The sequence below is a fragment of the Natator depressus genome, chromosome 1 (genome assembly GCF_965152275.1).
Source record: "Natator depressus isolate rNatDep1 chromosome 1, rNatDep2.hap1, whole genome shotgun sequence".
In the NCBI taxonomy this organism is placed as follows: Eukaryota; Metazoa; Chordata; order Testudines; family Cheloniidae; genus Natator; species Natator depressus.
Window position 1 is genome coordinate 48919268 of NC_134234.1, and position 19309 is coordinate 48938576.

The window sequence follows — 19309 nt, forward strand, 5'->3', positions numbered from 1 at the left end:
CAAAGGTCAATATGAGATTCATAGAATCATAGAATCATAGAATATCAGGGTTGGAAGGGACCTCAGGAGGTCATCTAGTCCAACCCCCTGCTCAAAGCAGGACCAATCCCCAATTAAATCATCCCAGCCAGGGCTTTGTCAAGCCTGACCTTAAAAACTTCTAAGGAAGGAGATTCTACCACCTCCCTAGGTAACGCATTCCAGTGTTTCACCACCCTTCTAGTGAAAAAGTTTTTCCTAATATCCAACCTAAACCTCCCGCACTGCAACTTGAGACCATTACTCCTTGTCCTGTCATCTTCTACCACTGAGAATAGTCTAGAACCATCCTCTTTGAAACCCCCTTTCAGGAAGTTGAAAGCAGCTATCAAATCCCCCCTAATTCTTCTCTTCTGCAGACTAAACAATCCCAGTTCCCTCAGCCTCTCCTCATAAGTCATGTGTTCCAGACCCCTAATCATTTTTGTTGCCCTTCGCTGGACTCTCTCCAATGTATCCACATCCTTCTTGTAGTGTGGGGCCCAAAACTGGACACAGTACTCCAGATGAGGCCTCACCAATGTCGAATAGAGGGGAACGATCACGTCCCTCGATCTGCTGGCAATGCCCCTACTTATACAGCCCAAAATGCCATTGGCCTTCTTGGCAACAAGGGCACACTGTTGACTCATATCCAGCTTCTCATCACTGTAACCCCTAGGTCCTTTTCCGCAGAACTGCTGCCTAGCCATTCGGTCCCTAGTCTGTAGCTGTGCATTGGGTTCTTCCGACCTAAGTGCAGGACCCTGCACTTATCCTTACTGAACCTCATCAGGTTTCTTTTGGCCCAATCCTCCAATTTGTCTAGGTCCCTCTGTATCCTATCTCTGCCCTCCAACGTATCTTCCACTCCTCCCAGGTTAGTATCATCCGCAAATTTGCTAAGAGTGCAATCCACACCATCCTCCAGATCATTTATGAAGATATTGAACAAATATGAGTAGATTCTGCTACTCAGTTGTCCCAGACAAAACTGATACACTGTCAGCATGGGCCATGCAGTTTTTTGTTTAGCTCACTACTCACTAAGCCAAAGCCCACTAAAGTCAATTAGTGTCTTTCTATTGACTTTGAACCAGTCCCATAACAAGCTATTCCTGTACAGTTGTTTTAAAGTAGAACAAACTAACTTCAGCTATATGACATCGAAACAGTCGTCTTATACTCCCTCAGTCCTGGAAGCAGCAGTAAGGCAGTAAAATATAACAGGCTGTCAGACTAAGACAAGGCGTAAACTAAAAAGACTATTTTGGGATTGGAAAATTCTCATTTTAAAAATCTATTCTTAGCAGTATTTTTATATGCCATTCTGATAATAAAGTTGTATTTTCTCCCATCTAGAACCTGGCTGCTTAATCTAATTAGAAAATGTAAAATAATTTGTAAAACACATCTTAAATAAAACTGAAGTTTGAAAGATGTGCATTGTGATGTAATCAGTAAAGTGGCAGATCGCCCTAAAGCCATATTGTTGTTGTAAGCTTTTGCTAGGCCATCACTTAAAGCCTGACACATCAATTTTAGATCTTGTCCAAACTGGAAAATAAAATAAACCAGAAAAGCTGTTTTGATTCATTTCTATATTATGTATAACAAGTAGCACACATTTCTTCTACAGCTGACATGAGTTCACAGGAGTAAATGCCTCCGTTCTGCAGCTAGGGGCAGCAAACAATTAAGCAGCTGGAGAAGCACTAGAAAAAGAGCTAGAAACCGCTGGTCCTGTTTTGGACCCTGTCATCTTTTCTGCAGGAAAAGGGACGGACTGTTTGACAGCTATGCCTTCTGGTTCTGTGTGACAGTTGTTACTGAAGGGGGAATTCATGGGGAGGAGGACTGAAAACAAGTGAGGCACTGATAAAATCCACATATTATGGCCTTACTAGTGCCACAACGGGAATATTTAAAAAAAACATTAGGGTAGATATTTTAAATATTTTAACCATTATTTTATAAGAACATAAGAACGGCCATACTGGGTCAGACCAAAGGTCCATCTAGCCCAGTATCCTGTCTTCCAACAGTGGCCGATGCCAGGTGCCCCAGCGGGAATGAACAGAACAGGTAACCATCGAGAGATCCATCCCCTATTCCCAGTGTTACGCCGACAGACCCCAGCCTTTGGCATTGAACCTGGGACCTCTGGAGCTAAAAGCCATATGTTTCTTAGCTAAGGCTATAGCAGATTCATTTATCTTTAAGTGGTCTCGGTGCCACTAGAGTGGACAGACCACACCCAGGAGGTGTGTGGGTTACACTAGCTTCTGGAAAACAGAGGCTAGAGACACCATCCCTGCCCATCCTGGCTAATAGCCATTCATGGACCTATCCTTCATGAATTTATCTAGTTCTTTTTTGAACCCTGTTATAATCTTGGCCTTCACAACATCCTCTGGCAAAGAGTTCCACGGGTTGACTGTGCGTTGCGTGAAGAAATACTTCCTTTTGTTTGTTTTAAACCTGCTGTCTTTTAATTTCATTTGGTGACCCCTAGTTTTTGTGTTATGAGAAGAAGTAAATAACACTTCCTTATCTACTTTCTCCATATCAGTCATGATTGTATAGACCTCTATCATATCCCCCCTTTAGTTGTCTCTTTTCCAAGCTGAAAAGTCCCAAACTTATTAATCTCTCCTTATATGGAAGCCGTTCCATACCCCTAATAATTTTTGTTGCCCTTTTCTGAACTTTTTCCAATTCCAATAGATCTTTTTTGAGATGGGACGACCATATCTGCACGCAGTATTCAAGATGTGGGCATACCATGGATTTATACAGAAGCAATATCATATTTTCTGTCTTATTATCTATCATCTATCTATCTTTGATGATTCCCAACATTCTGTTAGCTTTTTTGACTATCATTGCACAATGAGTGATGTTTTCAGAGAACTATCCACAATGATTCCAAGATCTCTTTCTTGAGTGGTAACAGCTGATTTAGACCCCATCATTTTTTATGTATAGTTGGGATTATGTTTTCCAGTGTGCATTACTTTGCATCTATCAACACTGAATTTCATCTGCCACTATAAAGCAGTCCACTGCCTAGGTGCTGAGGGCCCTCTACCACACAATAATAAAATGGTAAGCTACACTGCAAACATAATAAAAAACATTGGGGCAGATCCTCGGCTGATATAAATTGTGAGAACTCCATTGAAGTCATTGGAGCTATGACAATTTACACCAGATGAGGATCTAGTCCCTTTGTCTTAAAACCCAAAGAAATAAAGCTAAAGTGGTGGAAACAATGCGCAAGAGAATTAAGGGAGATGGGGACTGTAACAGGAAAGGGCAGTAAATATGAAGTCAGCAGTGTTTCTACCTAAAATATCCTTTGGAGGACAAAAAGCTTAAAGATACTTTTAAACAGTGGCTAGAGATGAACAATGAACATGAACAGTGGTGGAGAATGAATTCTACATCCCACCATAACAGAGCCAGGATTACTTGCTGACTAGAGCTGGCTGGGAAATGGATTCTTCCCCCTGGGACTTTGCAATGAAAATGAGAAAAAGTTTTGTCGTGTTGAAATTTTCCATGGAAAATTGTCAGCTTTCCTTGAAAAATCAAAACCACAAAAATTTTGATTCTGTAATGTCACCTTGGTTCCTCATGAGAGGTGCCTGCAGAAGGCAGCTCATCCAAAGGCTAATTTTTGTCTGTCCAAATCACTTAAGGGAATATTTTCAGCACAATATACGAAGATTTATCTGTGCAAATCTCACTGAAGTTAATGGAAACTGAATTACTAAATCCCCCACATGGCATATGTATCTCTTCGAGTGATGTGTGGTTGGGTGGGTGGAGGCGGGGAGAGTGAGTGGAACAGACTTTCACCCAGATTAGCTTTCCCGATAATGCTGTTTGGCAGCTTGCTTAGCTGTGTTTTCATGAATCTGTCAAGCAGCTGCAGACTAGAACTGTGCAAAACGTTCATGTTGAACCTCAGAACCGGGTAATAGTAGGCTGCTTTTGTGTTCCAGTAAGACAGCTTATTGTAAAGGCTATTTGTACAGACAGCATTTAGACCACAGGAACATTTCCCAGATCTGTCGTTGTTGAGTGGAGACTCAATTATAAGCTCTTCCACGCATTCTTATTGTCCAATCTCCCCATCCCCAGTTTCCCACCCAGGCCCCAATATTTCTTTGACTTCTAGTCCTCCTCCCCACCCCTCACATTTCTTTGCTCCCACAATTTCCTCTGCTCCAGTCATCCTGCATGCCTGCTGGCCCAACTCTCATTCCCTGCCCCTCCACATTCTCCTGTTCTCTCATCCTCTCTTGCCTCATACACCTATGGGGGAACGAGTTTACATTGAGCGTTGGTTGTCTAGCTTCTGTTGCGCTGAAATGGTGGCTAAGTTTACAAGGGCACTTCCACTTGTCAAGGCTGTAGGGAAATAGTGGCCATGCTAAATAAGGGAAGCCTGTGAGTTCAGTTCCATTCAGAACAATGGGAGATGGTGGCTATCTTTAGTAACAACAAAGATAGTGAGAAAATCATTGTCTCTTCCTGACATAAAGAGCAGCTTTAAAAAAAAAAGCCAACCCCCACCCCCAAACCACCACTTAAAATCATGGGGTTTGCAATAATATCACAAGAGTGGGGGTCTCTGCCTCTGAAGAGGCAAGGTTGTGGGGGTGGGGAAGGAGAAGGGCCAGTTGTCCACTCACCAAAGACCCCAAGAAGTGATAGGGGTCAGTTGGCCATTCCTTGAATGTTTTAGGATGAGAGGAGAGAGGTGGGAATTTTAAGTTAACCAAAAAATGAGGACAGAAGGCATCTGCACTGAACCTGGCAGGTTTGGCACAGCGACGAACTGCATCTACACAGATTTTGGTGGTGCAGAAACCCCTACACTGTGAATAGAACCCTAAATTGCCAATCTCCACTTTCCCTTTTGCTGATCTGGAATGGATGCAGGGAAAAGGGCAGGAAGTAACATTGCAACAATTTTTAAATAGCATAGCCAGTGTTCATACATGTTTTGTTTTTTCTATTCCCTCTCTTGTTTAAGCTGCAATGTCTTTGACAAAAATAAGAAAAATGAAACCACCTGAAGCAGCGAAATGGTGCAGTGGGCTTAGTGCATTAGGTTTTCACCAATGGAGACTTGGGTGTGTATTTCAACACTAAAATGAATTTGGATGAGCTGAGTCTCTTCCTATAGCACACATTTGTCCACATCATAAAGCCGCCACACTGTTTGGTGGATTGGCACTCTCTGTTCTAGAGAGACCAGAACAGGGATTTAACATGAAGGTTACATACACTTATCAAAGGCAGGAAAACCCCTGCAAGTCTGAAGTTGGAAAAAAGGATGGGACCTCACTGGCGTATACACAGTTTGGAAGAGAATGGCCAGAAAGGATGGTGGACAGGCTGTTTGATGAATGTCGCACACAAGAACAATCTGGTATGAATAGAAGGTAAGAAAATGTCCGGACAGCTTCTGTCTGAATTCCTTTGCACAGACAGCAGGATAGAAATAGATTAAACTGCCAGTGGTATCAAGAGGAGCACCTCATATGGGCAGTTTTCGAAAGTGTTAGACAAACACTCTGAGGAGAAAAAGTGATATATAGCAACATCTCTCAGAACCAATGATTTCCATGATATGGTGTTGCTTATAAAGTGCCCCTGGGCCAATGTCATGAGTAAACTAAAAAGCTCAACTGTTATGCTGGAGCCGTCACAATTTTTTAAAAATCAATAAGCATTTTTTGCATTCCTTATCGAAACCCTTTGAGCCTTAAATATTGCCTGTGTTATACAAAGAGGTTGTAAGTACGGCATGGTTTATTTTCATATTGTTAACTGGTAGTAAGTCAGCATGAGAAATAAGGAAAGCTATTGTTTATACAGCAGCTTCCATTTTTTCCTGGAAGGATTTTCCATTATGTGATCACATGATATGGGCAAATGTGACAATACATTATAATACCAAGGCATAATACCCTTTTCCCCTTGACTGGAATTGAACATATATAACATTTAAATTACTGCTTGTGTCCATGTAAGTCTTTTAACACTGACCCTGCTGTACTATTCACAGCTATTTATTTTTAATTCATATTTAAAGGCCCTGATCAGGAAACCATCCCTATTCAGGATAGCACTTAAACACATGCTTAGAGTTAAACATGCTTAACTTAAACCTAAGTGCTTTCCTGATTTGGGGCCTGATTGCAGGAGCTCTCATTACAATGGTAAGAACAAAGCCCAGAGGTTTTCATAATGTTTACTTGCCTTTTTCCTTTGGAAGTTCACATCGAGTTTCATTGAGGCACACTTGTTCAATGTGTTCAGTCGTCTAGAGGTAAAGAAAAATCCAAAGATTAGCATCCCACTAATTCAAGGGCATGACTTCTCATGATTTCAAAAGATCCTCTCATCTGCTTGTGGGGTTGTAACTTTACACAGCAGGATTCACTACACTTATTTTGTTCCATGCTACAGACTTGTGAATCAGAAGGGCATGTCACCGCTGTCACTACCTAATGCCTAGCTCTTTATCCACACACCACAAAACACTTTATAAAGGCTATAAAGATCATTAAACCCATTTTACAGTTGGCTTAAATGAGGCACAGAGTGAAAATGTGACTTGCCCACTGTGTGTGTAATGTTATCATTCTAAAACCCCTAACAAATGTTCTGAGATCCCAAAGGATGTATTAGAACCACAAAAAGTGTATTTAAGATTTGATTCCTCACTTTAGGCATTTAGGGCTAGATCCACAAAGGGGACTTAGAGTGAGAATTGCAAAGCCTAACTTTTAGGCACCCTGCCACCTAGGAGAATCCTCAATCCTGAGTTAGGCTCCCAGGCTCCCTATACACTGCATAGGAGAGTTAGTTGCTTAAGAATGGGATTCACAACAGCCAGCACGCTGAGTGGGGAGCCACCTAAGCTCTGCCCCTTACAGGATGTTTGGCACCTAAAGAAGGTGCCTCCTTCTGCTTGGGATTCACAGCTGTGAACCCTCTCCTGGAGTTAAGCACCTATGCCAGGTCAGTCCTTTCTTGGAAAAATTGAGGGAGGAGGAGGAGCTGTCACCATGCCCCACTTATACTCACTAGCCTAGCACTTAGAGCCTATCTAAATAAAGTTGCTATGGCGTTATTATCACTTCAAAATGGAATAAGCCAGTACACTCCTGCAAAATCAGCTCATCTCTCTGTGTGGCTGAACCAGGTAGCTCACTGAGAGACTCAAGTTTTTAGAAGTGAACTCCTGACCTGATATTCAGCGCTACTGAGAATGTGCAATTCTCTCTGAAATTGCTCAGCACCTCAATCAAGTCATCAATCTTTAACTCCAGAAGTCAGCAAGAGAATGGGCACTGGAGAGGTATCTGCTGAAAAGCCGAGGGACAGCGTAAGCTTTGTGTCTCCACACATCTCAAGAGGTGATTTTGCCAGCAACTTTCTAAATACTTTAAAAAGGAGCCCTATGCTCATCACCTATTTGCAACTGATGGAGAGGAGAAATTGGAGTAGAAAGAGGAAACATTCCAGATTCAATGGGCAAAGTCTCTCCTTGCCATCAGTACAATGTGATATGCACTTGAAGAACAAATGAGCAAATAATTATACATGGGAGAAGGGGAAGTAGGATCCTACAGACAGTGGCTTAAATTTTGCCCTCATTTATATTCAGGTATCCACTGAATTCTATGGAATTGCTCAGGTCTAACCAAAGGCACAATTTGTCTCAGTATTTTAAAAGGGGCCTCCAGCTCCCTTGTGGAAAGATACTGAAATCATTTGGTCAAACAAACAATGAAAACAAAAGCAATTCGTTTTTCACTGACCCTATCAGAACGCAAGGATTATTTCAGTACTGAAGCGGAAGAGTTGATCTCATTACTTAGCTGGACTGGAGACAGAGAAAGCTACAGTATTATCATGACTGCTTTCTGAACCCACTCCATCAAAACACAGAACTACCTTCTAACAGGAACCAGGAATTCAACCCCTGCTTTTAGATTTAGCCATCTATAAAATAATGACATGCTTTCTGGGGTTCTTCCAATATGGTGAAAAGATTCTGCTGGTGAAATTAGAGGACCAATTATCAGATTTATTAGTTTTCCTGTTACTGGCATCTGAAATTAAATCCAGTCTGTTTGAACTTCTCACACGCTGTTGATGTGCCAATGGCAGCAGACAGCTTTCCCCATCTGCTTATATCCGTTATGTGAATGATAGCCAAACCTCCACAGAAACAAAAGGCTCTGACGACAAAAAGACTGTCACTGATGTCCTGATCAAAGAGAGAGAGGCCACTGAGATGCTACCTACACTTTCACGTCACTGCCTCAAGTCATGGGAGAGGGCTGTATATTTAGAACTTTAACAAAACATGACATCCGAGCTTGAAGGAAAGACAGTAAAATCCATGCCAAATAAACAATCCAGAGTTTAGCTCAGGATGGTTGGGCTTTTAAAAAATATTTATCAAAACACTTGTCAGGAAAGCTGCACAGAATTTGGGGAAAGCTTGCAAATCATACTGTAAAAACAGCAACACTGACGTCAATTTAATGTGTCCTTCACAGCACAATGGCAGCGCAATTTGAATCATCAACGTCATATGTCTCTGATACAGTACCTACGCATTCAATATTTGTTGTTCCTGTCTTTTATACTGTAAGCTCTTCAGACTCAGGAACTGTCTTCCTTTTGTGACATGCACAGCACCAAACAGTGATTAATAAATAAATAACAATATCGTACAGCAGAAGCCGTGTAATTGGGAAGCCCAGTGGGTGGCCTATTGTCCCACTTAAACAGCCTTCCAGATTATCCTCAGACATCCTTAAAGTGGCTTGGAACTGTATTAACTCCATTTGGGTCTGGGCTGCAGCTGCTCAGTAGCAGCTGCAGGGGAACCCAGCCAATGGCATACCAAGGTCACGCAGAAGCTATGCTGCCAGGAGGCACTAAGTGCAATTGAATAGCATGGAGGGGTCAGCCAGCAATGCCCCTGCAGATCTGGGGCACCCTTTACTGTGACACCTTTATCTCCAAGACACATGGGTTTGAGAGAACTCAGTCCTCCAAACTCTTGTGACTTCTCAAGGGGACGATCTGCAGGAAACTTTGCCAGCAGCCTAGCCTCCTATTATGGGTAAGTCTATGGGAGGAGGACAGCTGATCCTGTGTTAGGAGACTCTGCATAGGAGCCAAGGACTGAACACTGAGGACACTGTGCTGCTGTAGCACGTTTGGTGAAAACATGCTAGGCCGATGGGAGAGCGCTCTCCTGTCGGATGATTACTCCACATCCTTGAGAGGCGGAAGCTATGCCGGCAGGAGAGCGGTGCGGATGGTGCTTAGGTCAATGTAACTTGCATTGCTCAGGGGGTGGCTTTTTCACACCCCTGAGCGACTTAAGTTACACAGCTTAAGTGACAGGTTTCAGAGTAACAGCCGTGTTAGTCTGTATTCGTAAAAAGAAAAAAGAAAAGGAGTACTTGTGGCACCTTAGAGACTAACCAGTTTATTTGAGCATGAGCTTTCGTGAGCTACAGCTCACTTCATCGGATGCATAGCATATTGTGGAAACTGCAGAAGACATTATATACACACAGAGACCATGAAACAAAACTTCCTCCCACCCCACTGTCCTGCTCGTAACAGCTTATCTAAAGTGATCATCAAGGAGGGCCATTTCCAGCACAAATCCAGGTTTTCTCACCCTTCCCTCCCCCCCCAGACACACATACAAACTCACTCTCCTGCTGGTAATAGCCCATCCCTCTTTTGAGGTTTCAAAGAGGGATGGGCTATTACCAGCAGGAGAGTGAGTTTGTATGTGTGTCTGTGGGGGGGGGAGGGGGGGGAAGGGTGAGAAAACCTGGATTTGTGCTGGAAATGGCCCTCCTTGATGATCATTTTAGATAAGCTGTTACGAGCAGGACAGTGGGGTGGGAGGAAGTTTTGTTTCATGGTCTCTGTGTGTATATAATGTCTTCTGCAGTTTCCACAATATGCTATGCATCCGATGAAGTGAGCTGTAGCTCACGAAAGCTCATGCTCAAATAAACTGGTTAGTCTCTAAGGTGCCACAAGTACTCCTTTTCTTTTTTCTTTTTACAGCTTAAGTGGTGGTACAGACCTGCACTGAGTGAGGTTCTCCCCAGAGGTGGTGCAGGAAAGCTTGCACTGCCAAGGACCCTGCTGTACTTGTTCAATGGCTAAACACAAGATTTAGTTTTCCAGTGTTATTAATCCAGCACTTTCTAGGAGCTTTTTTCCCCAAAACCCAAGTTTTAAAAAAATCTGGAATTCCGTAGTAACACCATAGAGTACTGAGTATATAATATACATTTAAAAAATCCTCACCAGTATAATAATCTCTATATAGTTCCCCTTGGAGCAATTACAAGCTATGAAATAGAGAATAACTATGTAAAGAATGAATGGCCCCAGTTTAAAAATATTGAATTCAATAGGGGCTGGTGAGTGCTTCACACTTTTGAAAATAAGGGCACTTATTTAGCGGCCTAAACAGTGGTTTAAGATTCAAAAATTGCACACATGTTAAAAAACTTGTTCAATATATTTGCATGAAAAACAATATGTTAAAAGAATGTTATTCAGGTTGCAAAGTCAAGCATTTAAGTGCTAGAGTGTGCAACCTAAATAATGTTCTTTTAAAGTAATTTATTTGCACATTATTTCCTAGAGTTTTTTTTAAAGGAAAAAGGTAAAAACAGAGTATTACACACAGCTGTAACAGCCTCCACCATGCCTCACAAGCAGGGTTTGAATGCTGAATTTTCACCACTGAAGTATATACTTATGCCACTTGAGCGATAGGACTAATTTCAGATGGCAGTAGCAGGAGAAATCTGTTATCTCTCACTGAGGGACTGTCCACTGGAGCCAGGTGGTGGGTCCAGGAGTTGGTTGGGGATAGCCAGGCCCAGAACACATCAGTTGAGAGAGATCCTGCTCCACCACTGGGCCCCTGGAGCCACGTGATGAGTTAGGGGGAAGGCAGGTGGAACTTGGCCTGGCTCTTTCCCTCCAACAGTTGCTCTGAAAGTTCAAACATCTTCCCAAATCAGTGTCCATTGTTGCTGCTTTGGAAGTAGGCCTAGCCACAGAATGTTCATATTCAGTTACCATTTTGGCTATCTGACAAATCTTGCCTCAAGAGTGCAAATGAGAGAAAGGAAACGATGATTTCGTACCATTTATATCTCAATAACACCTGAATAAAATTTCATGGGACAAAGAAAAGGTACTTCGCTAACCTGAGGGCTTTCCCCCTGCCAAATTTCAAAGGCATGTTGCAAACAACAGAGGTATTAGACTAGCTCAAAAAGAAAATCACTAGAATTTATAAAATGTGAAGTGTTAGAGGTTGCTACTAGCTACCCTATAAGAGAAGTGCTTTCTTTGTGGTGTCTCTCATATTCTCTTTTACACTATATTATAACACAAAAAACATTGTTAAAATAAGGTTAAAGGGCTGACTTCTGTCCACAAAAACTGAGAAATTCAGAGCCTAAGCTTGAGCGGTAAAAGTCTGTTGGAGAGGGTTCAGAGTTCAAATTCTGCTCAGTTTGAAGAGCTGTTCTGATAGTTCAGCTTCAAAGTTACACTGCAAATGAAAAATCTATGTAGTTGAGTTAAATATCTCACTAATCAGTCTAAAGGCTTGGTCATGCATTCTTTTGAAGTCAGTGGGAGTTTTGGGTGTCTAAGGAATGTGAGATTGGGCCCTATGAGGGACATTCAGCACATACAAATAATAGTTGACTTTTTTTGTTTTCCAGCTGTTTCCTACATGACACCCCAGCATGCATCTTGTAGTAATGCCCCAGCCATCACACACCACTGAGAGGGCCTGGAGCTTGCCTACGGTGGTCAGATAAGCTATGGGGGGGTTAGAGTATATTGCATAGTTTTGAAAAATGTGATTAGATAGCTAATAAAATACAGATGCTTGTAAGTATGTGACTGGCCAGCACAATTCGTTGTTCCCGTTGAACTAGAATCTTGAAATTGAGCACACTCATTCATATGGGCCACCGAATACGGGGAAGTAAAAACTGACCCTTCCCCTGTCCCTCAGAGGTCCCACTAGGTCAGTATAACAATTAAAATATTGACAGTAATGATCTCTTGTTGGGTATGAGGCCTCTCCGTTTGGAGAAATTAAGTACAGCTATGGGCCAGCAAGGTTCCGTTTGCCCGAATTTAACACAGAAACTTGTCAGAAATGTGTGTCTATGTATGGACCATGGGACATAAATATTGACAGCCAGATGCACCCAACGGCTCTCAACTAAGAGCTGATCATATTACAATGAATATCTGGAACCTGAAAAGATATCCTTCCAAACAATTTAACCTTTGGCAGAATAATGGTTCTGCCCCTGCCTGTATGGTAGATACAGTGTTACTCTCCCCATACAACTATGGATTAGACCAGTGGTGCCCAAACTTTTTCTGTCGCTCCCCTCTCCTTACCAGTAATGGAATATGTCTGCCCCCCTCCCCCCGTTACGCACAGCCAAGGCTTCCACAGCAGAGGGGCTTGGACTGAAGGTGGAGCTGGGGGCAGAACTGGGGATGGGGAAGGAGTTGGGGCTAGAGATGGAGCTGCCTGGGGATAGAGAGGGAATGAGGGTGGAGCTGGGCTAGGACGGAGCAGGGGGTGGAGTGGAACTGGGGCTGGAGGCAGAGCTGGGGGCAGAGGGGACCTGGGGCTGGAGGCAGAGCAGGGGCTGGAGGCGGAGCAAGGGGCGGAGTGGAGCTGCAGCTGGAGGCGTAGCTGGACTGGGGGCGGAGCAGGGGTGGAGCAAGGGTCGGAGTGGAGCTGGGGCTGGAGGCGGAGCTGGGCTGGGGGCAGAGCAGGGGATGGAGTGGAGCTGCGCCTGGGGATGAGTTGGTCTGGGGGCAGAGTGGGGCTGGGTGGCACTCCCACCCCGTCTCCCCATGGGGGCTGGCCTGGGCCCCACTGCGCAGCCCCTGAATGTTCCTCTGTGCCCCCATAGAGGGGCATGCCCCACAGTTTGGGGACCACTGGATAAAAACAAACAACAAACAAAAAATAAACAAAAAACCCTGTGAAAAAACAGGTGGGTTTTTATTTTCTGGTTAAAATAATATACAGAGCATGATTAAAACCGTAACCTTTAAATATAACCATGTGGTGCAGGCCTTGGACTATACCAGAGTCCAGAACACAGCCCAGCGTTATGGTGGATCGACAACACACCTCGCCAGCTGCTACCTTATTCTCCAGAATCTCATCTTCCATTTCAAAAAAGGTCTCTAACTGTTCCGGTTGCAAACAAATCCTCAAAAATATGAGCAGGGTGTGACCTCTGCATGGATGTTTTTGTGAGTCTGCACAGAGCTCGGAACAGCAGCTCTGTAAATGAACTGCCTCATTCATCTCAGTGAGGTGTTAACTCAAATGCCCAATGATCATAATTTAAATGTTAGCACTGTTCACTATTTCATTCCTCATGTAAGAAAGGAGAGGCAGGGTCATATACCTGCATAATTTACTGTGAGTGAGGTCATGTTTTGGTGCCACAAGTAGGTGGCATTTGGGTGATACCACCACCACTTTGTTTCTCCCATCCATCAAGAATGAACCTAGACACGGGAGCCTGGAAGACTCCATGGGCACATTCAAGCCCCTCTGATGGAGAGCCAAGCTCAAGGAGCCCAATGGAGCTCAGAGAGCAGCACAGTCTTATTCTGAACATCTATGTAATCTATTGCGAGCAGCATCTCATTTTGGTGACTCTCATGAGCAGAGCTTATTTTGTGGGTGGAGTAGACAAGTAACACTAACCTTTCCCCCCAGATTTGACCCCTGGATTATACTGAAACATGCCTTCCTTCATGCCAAACTGGAGTAGTGGGCTTGATTTATGTGTGTTTGTGGGTGGACAGAGGCAGGGTTCAATAGGGAGTGGAAGGAGAAATCCTTTCTACCAAGCTCTGGAACAGCAGGGGCGCTGGTCTGCAGCCGCTCACACTCCCCTGCACTATGGAGAATAGGATCCACAGAGAGTGCACCTACACTCGAGCTGGGATCTAATTTCTAGCTCTGATAGACATACACACACTAGCTTTGACTGAGCTATGGCACTAAAAAGAGAAGAGAAGTGTAGCTGTGGTGGCATGAGCAGTGTGATGGGCGAGATGCCTGGGTAAATACCTCGGTTTCCAGGCAGGATTGTACTCAGGGTGGCTGGCTCATCCTACCGCCTGTGCCGTTGCAGTTACTCTTCTATTTCTAGCGTGCCAGTGCCTGTACATCTACCCGAGATGGATATTCCATCCCCAGCTCGAGTGTAGATGTATCCTGAGGGACCTCGTCCACTGGATTCTCCCAAAGCCTGCTCTGAAGTCCCCTGCCACAGGCTCATCACTCCTTGCATGCATATCACCCCATATGCAGTGGGTTTAACATATCTGGAACCAAGAATCACTTCCAGGCTTAATGTGATACTGACATTATGAAAGCTGCAGTTTCATGTAGTGGACCCTGCCTTATTATGGGCCTGATGCTCCCTTGTACCCACCCAGCTGGAGAGGAGCAGAACCCAGGCCAAGTGGAGCATGGGAGAAGGAAAAGGGGAGCAGTCAGTGCCTTTGCAGTGTCATTTCCCTGCCCCACCCAAAGTCCTTTTCCAAGACTGCCACAAGGTAGGTGCTCCGCAGCAGGTGAGGGATTAGGGTGGGGCACAGCAGAAGCTGTGTGTGGTACACTCCCTGCAGGCAAAGAACAAAAAGCGACACAAACAGAAACACATTAACTCTCTGGCAAGGGTGGAGCTGTGAGCATCTGCAACTGGGTGTTCATACAGCACCTAATGTAACCCACACACCTCATGGGAGCTATCCCAGAGTCCTCCATTGTGACCGCTCTGGACAGCACCCTCAACTCAGATGCACTGGCCAGGTAGACAGGAAAAGGCCCACGAACTTTTGAATTTCAATTTCCTGTTTGGCCAGTGTGGCAAGCTGCAGGTGACCATGCAGAGCTCATCAACAGAGGTGACCATGATGGAGTCCCAGAATTGCAAAAGAGCTCCAGCATGGACCGAACGGGAGGTACAGGATCTAATCGCTGTATGGGGAGAGGAATCCGTGCTATCAGCACTCCGTTCCAGTTTTCGAAATGCCAAAACAGTTGTCAAAATCTCCAAGGGCTTGAAGGACAGAGGCCATAACAGGGACCCGAAGCAGTGCCGTGTGAAACTTAAGGAGCTGAGGCAAGCTTACCAGAAAACCAGAGAGGAAAACGGCCGTTCCGGGTCCGAGCCCCAAACATGCCGCTTCTATGATGAGCTGCATGCCATTGTAGGGGGTTCAGCCACCACTACCCCAGCCGTGTTGTTTGACTCCTTCAATGGAGATGGAGGCAACACGGAAGCAGGTTTTGGGGACGAGGAAGATGATGATGATGAGGTTGTAGATAGCTCACAGCAAGCAAGCGGAGAAACCGGTTTTCCTGACAGCCAGGAACTGTTTCTCACCCTGGACCTGGAGCCAGTACCCCCCGAGCCCACCCAAGGCTGCCTCCTGGACCTGCCAGGAGGAGAAGGGACCTCTGGTGAGTATACCTTTTAAAATACTATACATGGTTTAAAAGCAAGCATGTTTAATGATTAATTTGTCCTGGCATTCGCGGTCAGTACAACTACTGGACAAGTCTGTTAACGTGTCTGGGATGGAGCGGAAATCCTCCAGGGACATCTCCATAAAGCTCTCCTGGATGTACTCCCAAACCTTTGCAAAAGGTTTCTGGGGAGGGCAGCCTTATTCCATCCACCATGGTAGGACACTTTACCATTCCAGGCCAGTAGCACGTATTCGGGAATCACTGTAGAACAAAGCATTGCAGTGTATGTTTGCTGGCGTTCAAACAACATCCGTTCTTTATCTCTCTGTATTATCGTCAGGAGAGTGATATCATTCATGGTCACCTGGTTGAAATAGGATGCTTTTCTTAAGGGGACATTCAGAGGTGCCCGTTCCTGCTGGGCTGTTTGCCTGTGACTGAACAGAAATGTTCCCTGCTGTTAGTCATGGGGAGGGGGAAAGAGGGAGGGGCTAGCCACGCGGTGGGGGGAGGCAAAATGCAATCTTGGAATGAAAGCACATGTGCTATGTATGTAATGTTAACAGCACGGTTTACCATGAAAGAGTGTACCCATTGTTCTATAAAATGTGTCTTTTTAAATACCACTGTCCCTTTTTTTCTCTCCACCAGCTGCATGTGTTTCAAGGATCACAGGATCTTCTCCTTCCCAGAGGCTAGCGAAGATTAGAAGGCGAAAAAAATGCACTCGTGATGAAAATTTCTCTGAGCTCATGCTGTCCTCCCACACTGACAGAGCACAGACGAATGCGTGGAGGCAGACAATGTCAGAGTGCAGGAAAGCACAAAATGACCGGGAGGAGAGGTGGCAGGATGAAGAGAGTAAGTGACGGGCTGAAGAGAGGGCTGAAGCTGAAAGGTGGCGGCAGCGTGATGAGAGGAGGCAGGATTCAATGCTGAGGATGCTGGAGGATCAAACTAATATGCTTCAGCGTATGGTTGAGCTGCAGGAAAGGCAGCAGGAACACAGACTGCCGCTACAGCCCCTGTGTAACCAACCGCCCTCCTCCCCAAGTTCCATAGCCTCCTCACCCAGACACCCAAGAATGCAGTGGGGGGGGCCCTCCGACCACCCAGCCACTCCACCCCAGAGGATTGCCCAAGCAACAGAAGGCTGGCATTCAATAAGTTTTAAAGTTTTAAACTTTTAAAGTGCTGTGTGGCCTTGTCCTTCCCTCCTCCACCACCCCTCCCGATGCTTCTCTCCTCCACCACCCCTCCTGGGCTACCTTGGAGGTTATCCCCCTATTTGTGTGATGAATTAATAAAGAATGCATGAATGTGAAGCAACAATGACTTTATTGCCTCTGCAAGTGGTGATTGAAGGGAGGAGGGGAGGCTGGTTAGCTTACAGGGAAGTAGAGTGAACCAAGGGGCGGGGGGCTTCATCAAGGGGAAACAAACAGAACTTTCACACCTTAGCCTCGCCAGTCATGAAACTGGTCTTCAAAGCTTCTCTGATGTGCACCGCGCCCTCTTGTGCTCTTCTAATCACCCTGGTGTCTGGCTGTGCATAACCAGCAGCCAGGTGATTTGCCTCAACCTCCCACCCCACCATAAACGTCTCCCCCTTACTCTCACAGATATTGTGGAGCGCACAGCAAGCAGTAATAACAGGAGGAATATTGGTTTCGCTGAGGTCTAACCGAGTCAGTAAACTGCGCCAACGCGCTTTTAAACATCCAAATGCACAGTCTACCACCATTCTGCACTTGCTCAGCCTGTAGTTGAACAGCTCCTGACTACTGTCCAGGCTGCCTGTGTATAGCTTCATGAGCCACAGCATTAAGGGGTAGGCTGGATCCCCAAGGATAACTATAGGCATTTCAACATCCCCAACAGTTATTTTCTGATCTGGGAATAAAGTCCCTTCCTGCAGCTTTTGAAACAGACCAGAGTTCCTGAAGATGCGAGCGTCATGTACCTTTCCTGGCCATCCCACGTTGATGTTGGTGAAACGTCCCTTGTGATCCACCAGTGCTTGCAGCACTATTGAAAAGTACCCCTTGCAGTTTATGTACTCGCCGGCTTGGTGCTCCGGTGCCAAGATAGGGATATGGGTTCCGTCTATGGCCCCACCACAGTTAGGGAATCCCATTGCAGCAAAGCCATCCACTAAGACCTCCACATTTCCCAGGGTCACTAACCTTGATATCAGCAGATCTTTGATTGCGTTGGCTACTTGCATCACAGCAGCCCCCACAGTAGATTTGCCCACTCCAAATTGATTCCCGACTGACCGGTAGCTGTCTGGCATTGCAAGCTTCCACAGGGCTATTGCCACTTGCTTCTCAACTTTGAGGGCTGCTCTCATCTTGGTATTCTTGCACCTCAGGGCAGCGGAAAGCAAGTCACAAAGTTCCATGAAAGTGCCCTTACGCATGCGAAAGTTTCGCAGCCACTGGGAATCGTCCCAGACCTGCAACACTATGCGGTCCCACCAGTCTGTGCTTGTTTCCTGGGCCCAGAATCGGCGTTCCATCGCATGAACCTGTCCCATTAGCACCATGATGCCCATATTGCCAGGGCCCGTGCTTTGAGAGAAGTCTGTGTCCATGTCCTCATCACTCACGTCACCGCGCTGACGTCGCCTACTCGCCTGGTATCGCTTTGCCAGGTTCTGGTGCTGCATATACTGCTGGATAATGTGTGTGGTGTTTAATGTGCTTCTAATTGCCAAAGTGATCTGAGCGGGCTCCATGCTTGCCGTGCTATGGCGTCTGCACAGAAAAAAGGCGCGGAACGATTGTCTGCCATTTCCCTGACGGAGGGAGGGGCAACTGACGACATGGCTTACAGGGTTGGCTTATAGGGAATTAAAATCAACAAAGGGGTGGCTTTGCGAGAAACTGAATGGCCCCCTCAAGGATAGAACTCAAAACCTCAAGGATAGAACTCAAAACTGGGTTTAGCAGGCCGTTGATTTCACAGAAGGAGGGAGGGAGGAGAAAATGAATACAAAACAAATCTGGTCTATTTCTTGTTTTGAGCCACTTCATCTATCTTTATACATCTTGCTGGCAGCAGACTGTGCAGTACGACTGCTAGCCATCGTCATCTCCTGGGTGCTCGGCAGAAGACGGTGCAGTATGACTACTGGCCATCGTCTTCTGCTAGCTGCAGGTTAAAAGACAGTGCACTGCCGGTAGGACTGAATCGCCATGAGACGAAACAAGGGAAATGACCTGGCTGAGTCACTCCCATGTTTGCCCAGGCGCCCGGTTAAAAGAGCACCCAGGACTACGTCAACAACGGCTACCAGTCATACTGCACTGTCTGTTGCCAAAAGGCAATAAACTGCTGCTGTGTAGCAATGCAGTACCATGTCTGCCAGCACACAGGAGACATACAGTGACGGTTAGCTGAGAGGGCTCCATGCTTGCCATGGTATGGCGTCTGCACAGGTAACTCAAGAAAAAAGGCGCAAAACGATTGTCTGCCCTTGCTTTCACGGAGGGAGGGAGGGAACGGGGGCCTGACGATATGTATCCAGAGCCACCTGCAACAATGTTTTAGCCCCCTCAGGCACTGGGATGTCTACCCATAATTCAAATGGGCGGCGGAGACTGCGGGAACTGTGGGATAGCCACCCACATGCAACGCTCCGGAAGT

The 19309-nt window shown here is 45.5% G+C and overlaps 1 protein-coding gene across 1 annotated transcript in view; it reads right to left on the reverse strand.

Moving 5' to 3' along the window:
- STARD13 (StAR related lipid transfer domain containing 13) overlaps positions 1–19309 on the reverse strand; it is a 493232-nt gene that overhangs the window by 31459 nt on the left and 442464 nt on the right. The window contains exon 9 of the mRNA XM_074959491.1: positions 6298–6361. Coding sequence (XP_074815592.1) covers positions 6298–6361 — 64 coding nt within the window. The remainder of the gene's footprint in view (positions 1–6297; positions 6362–19309) is intronic.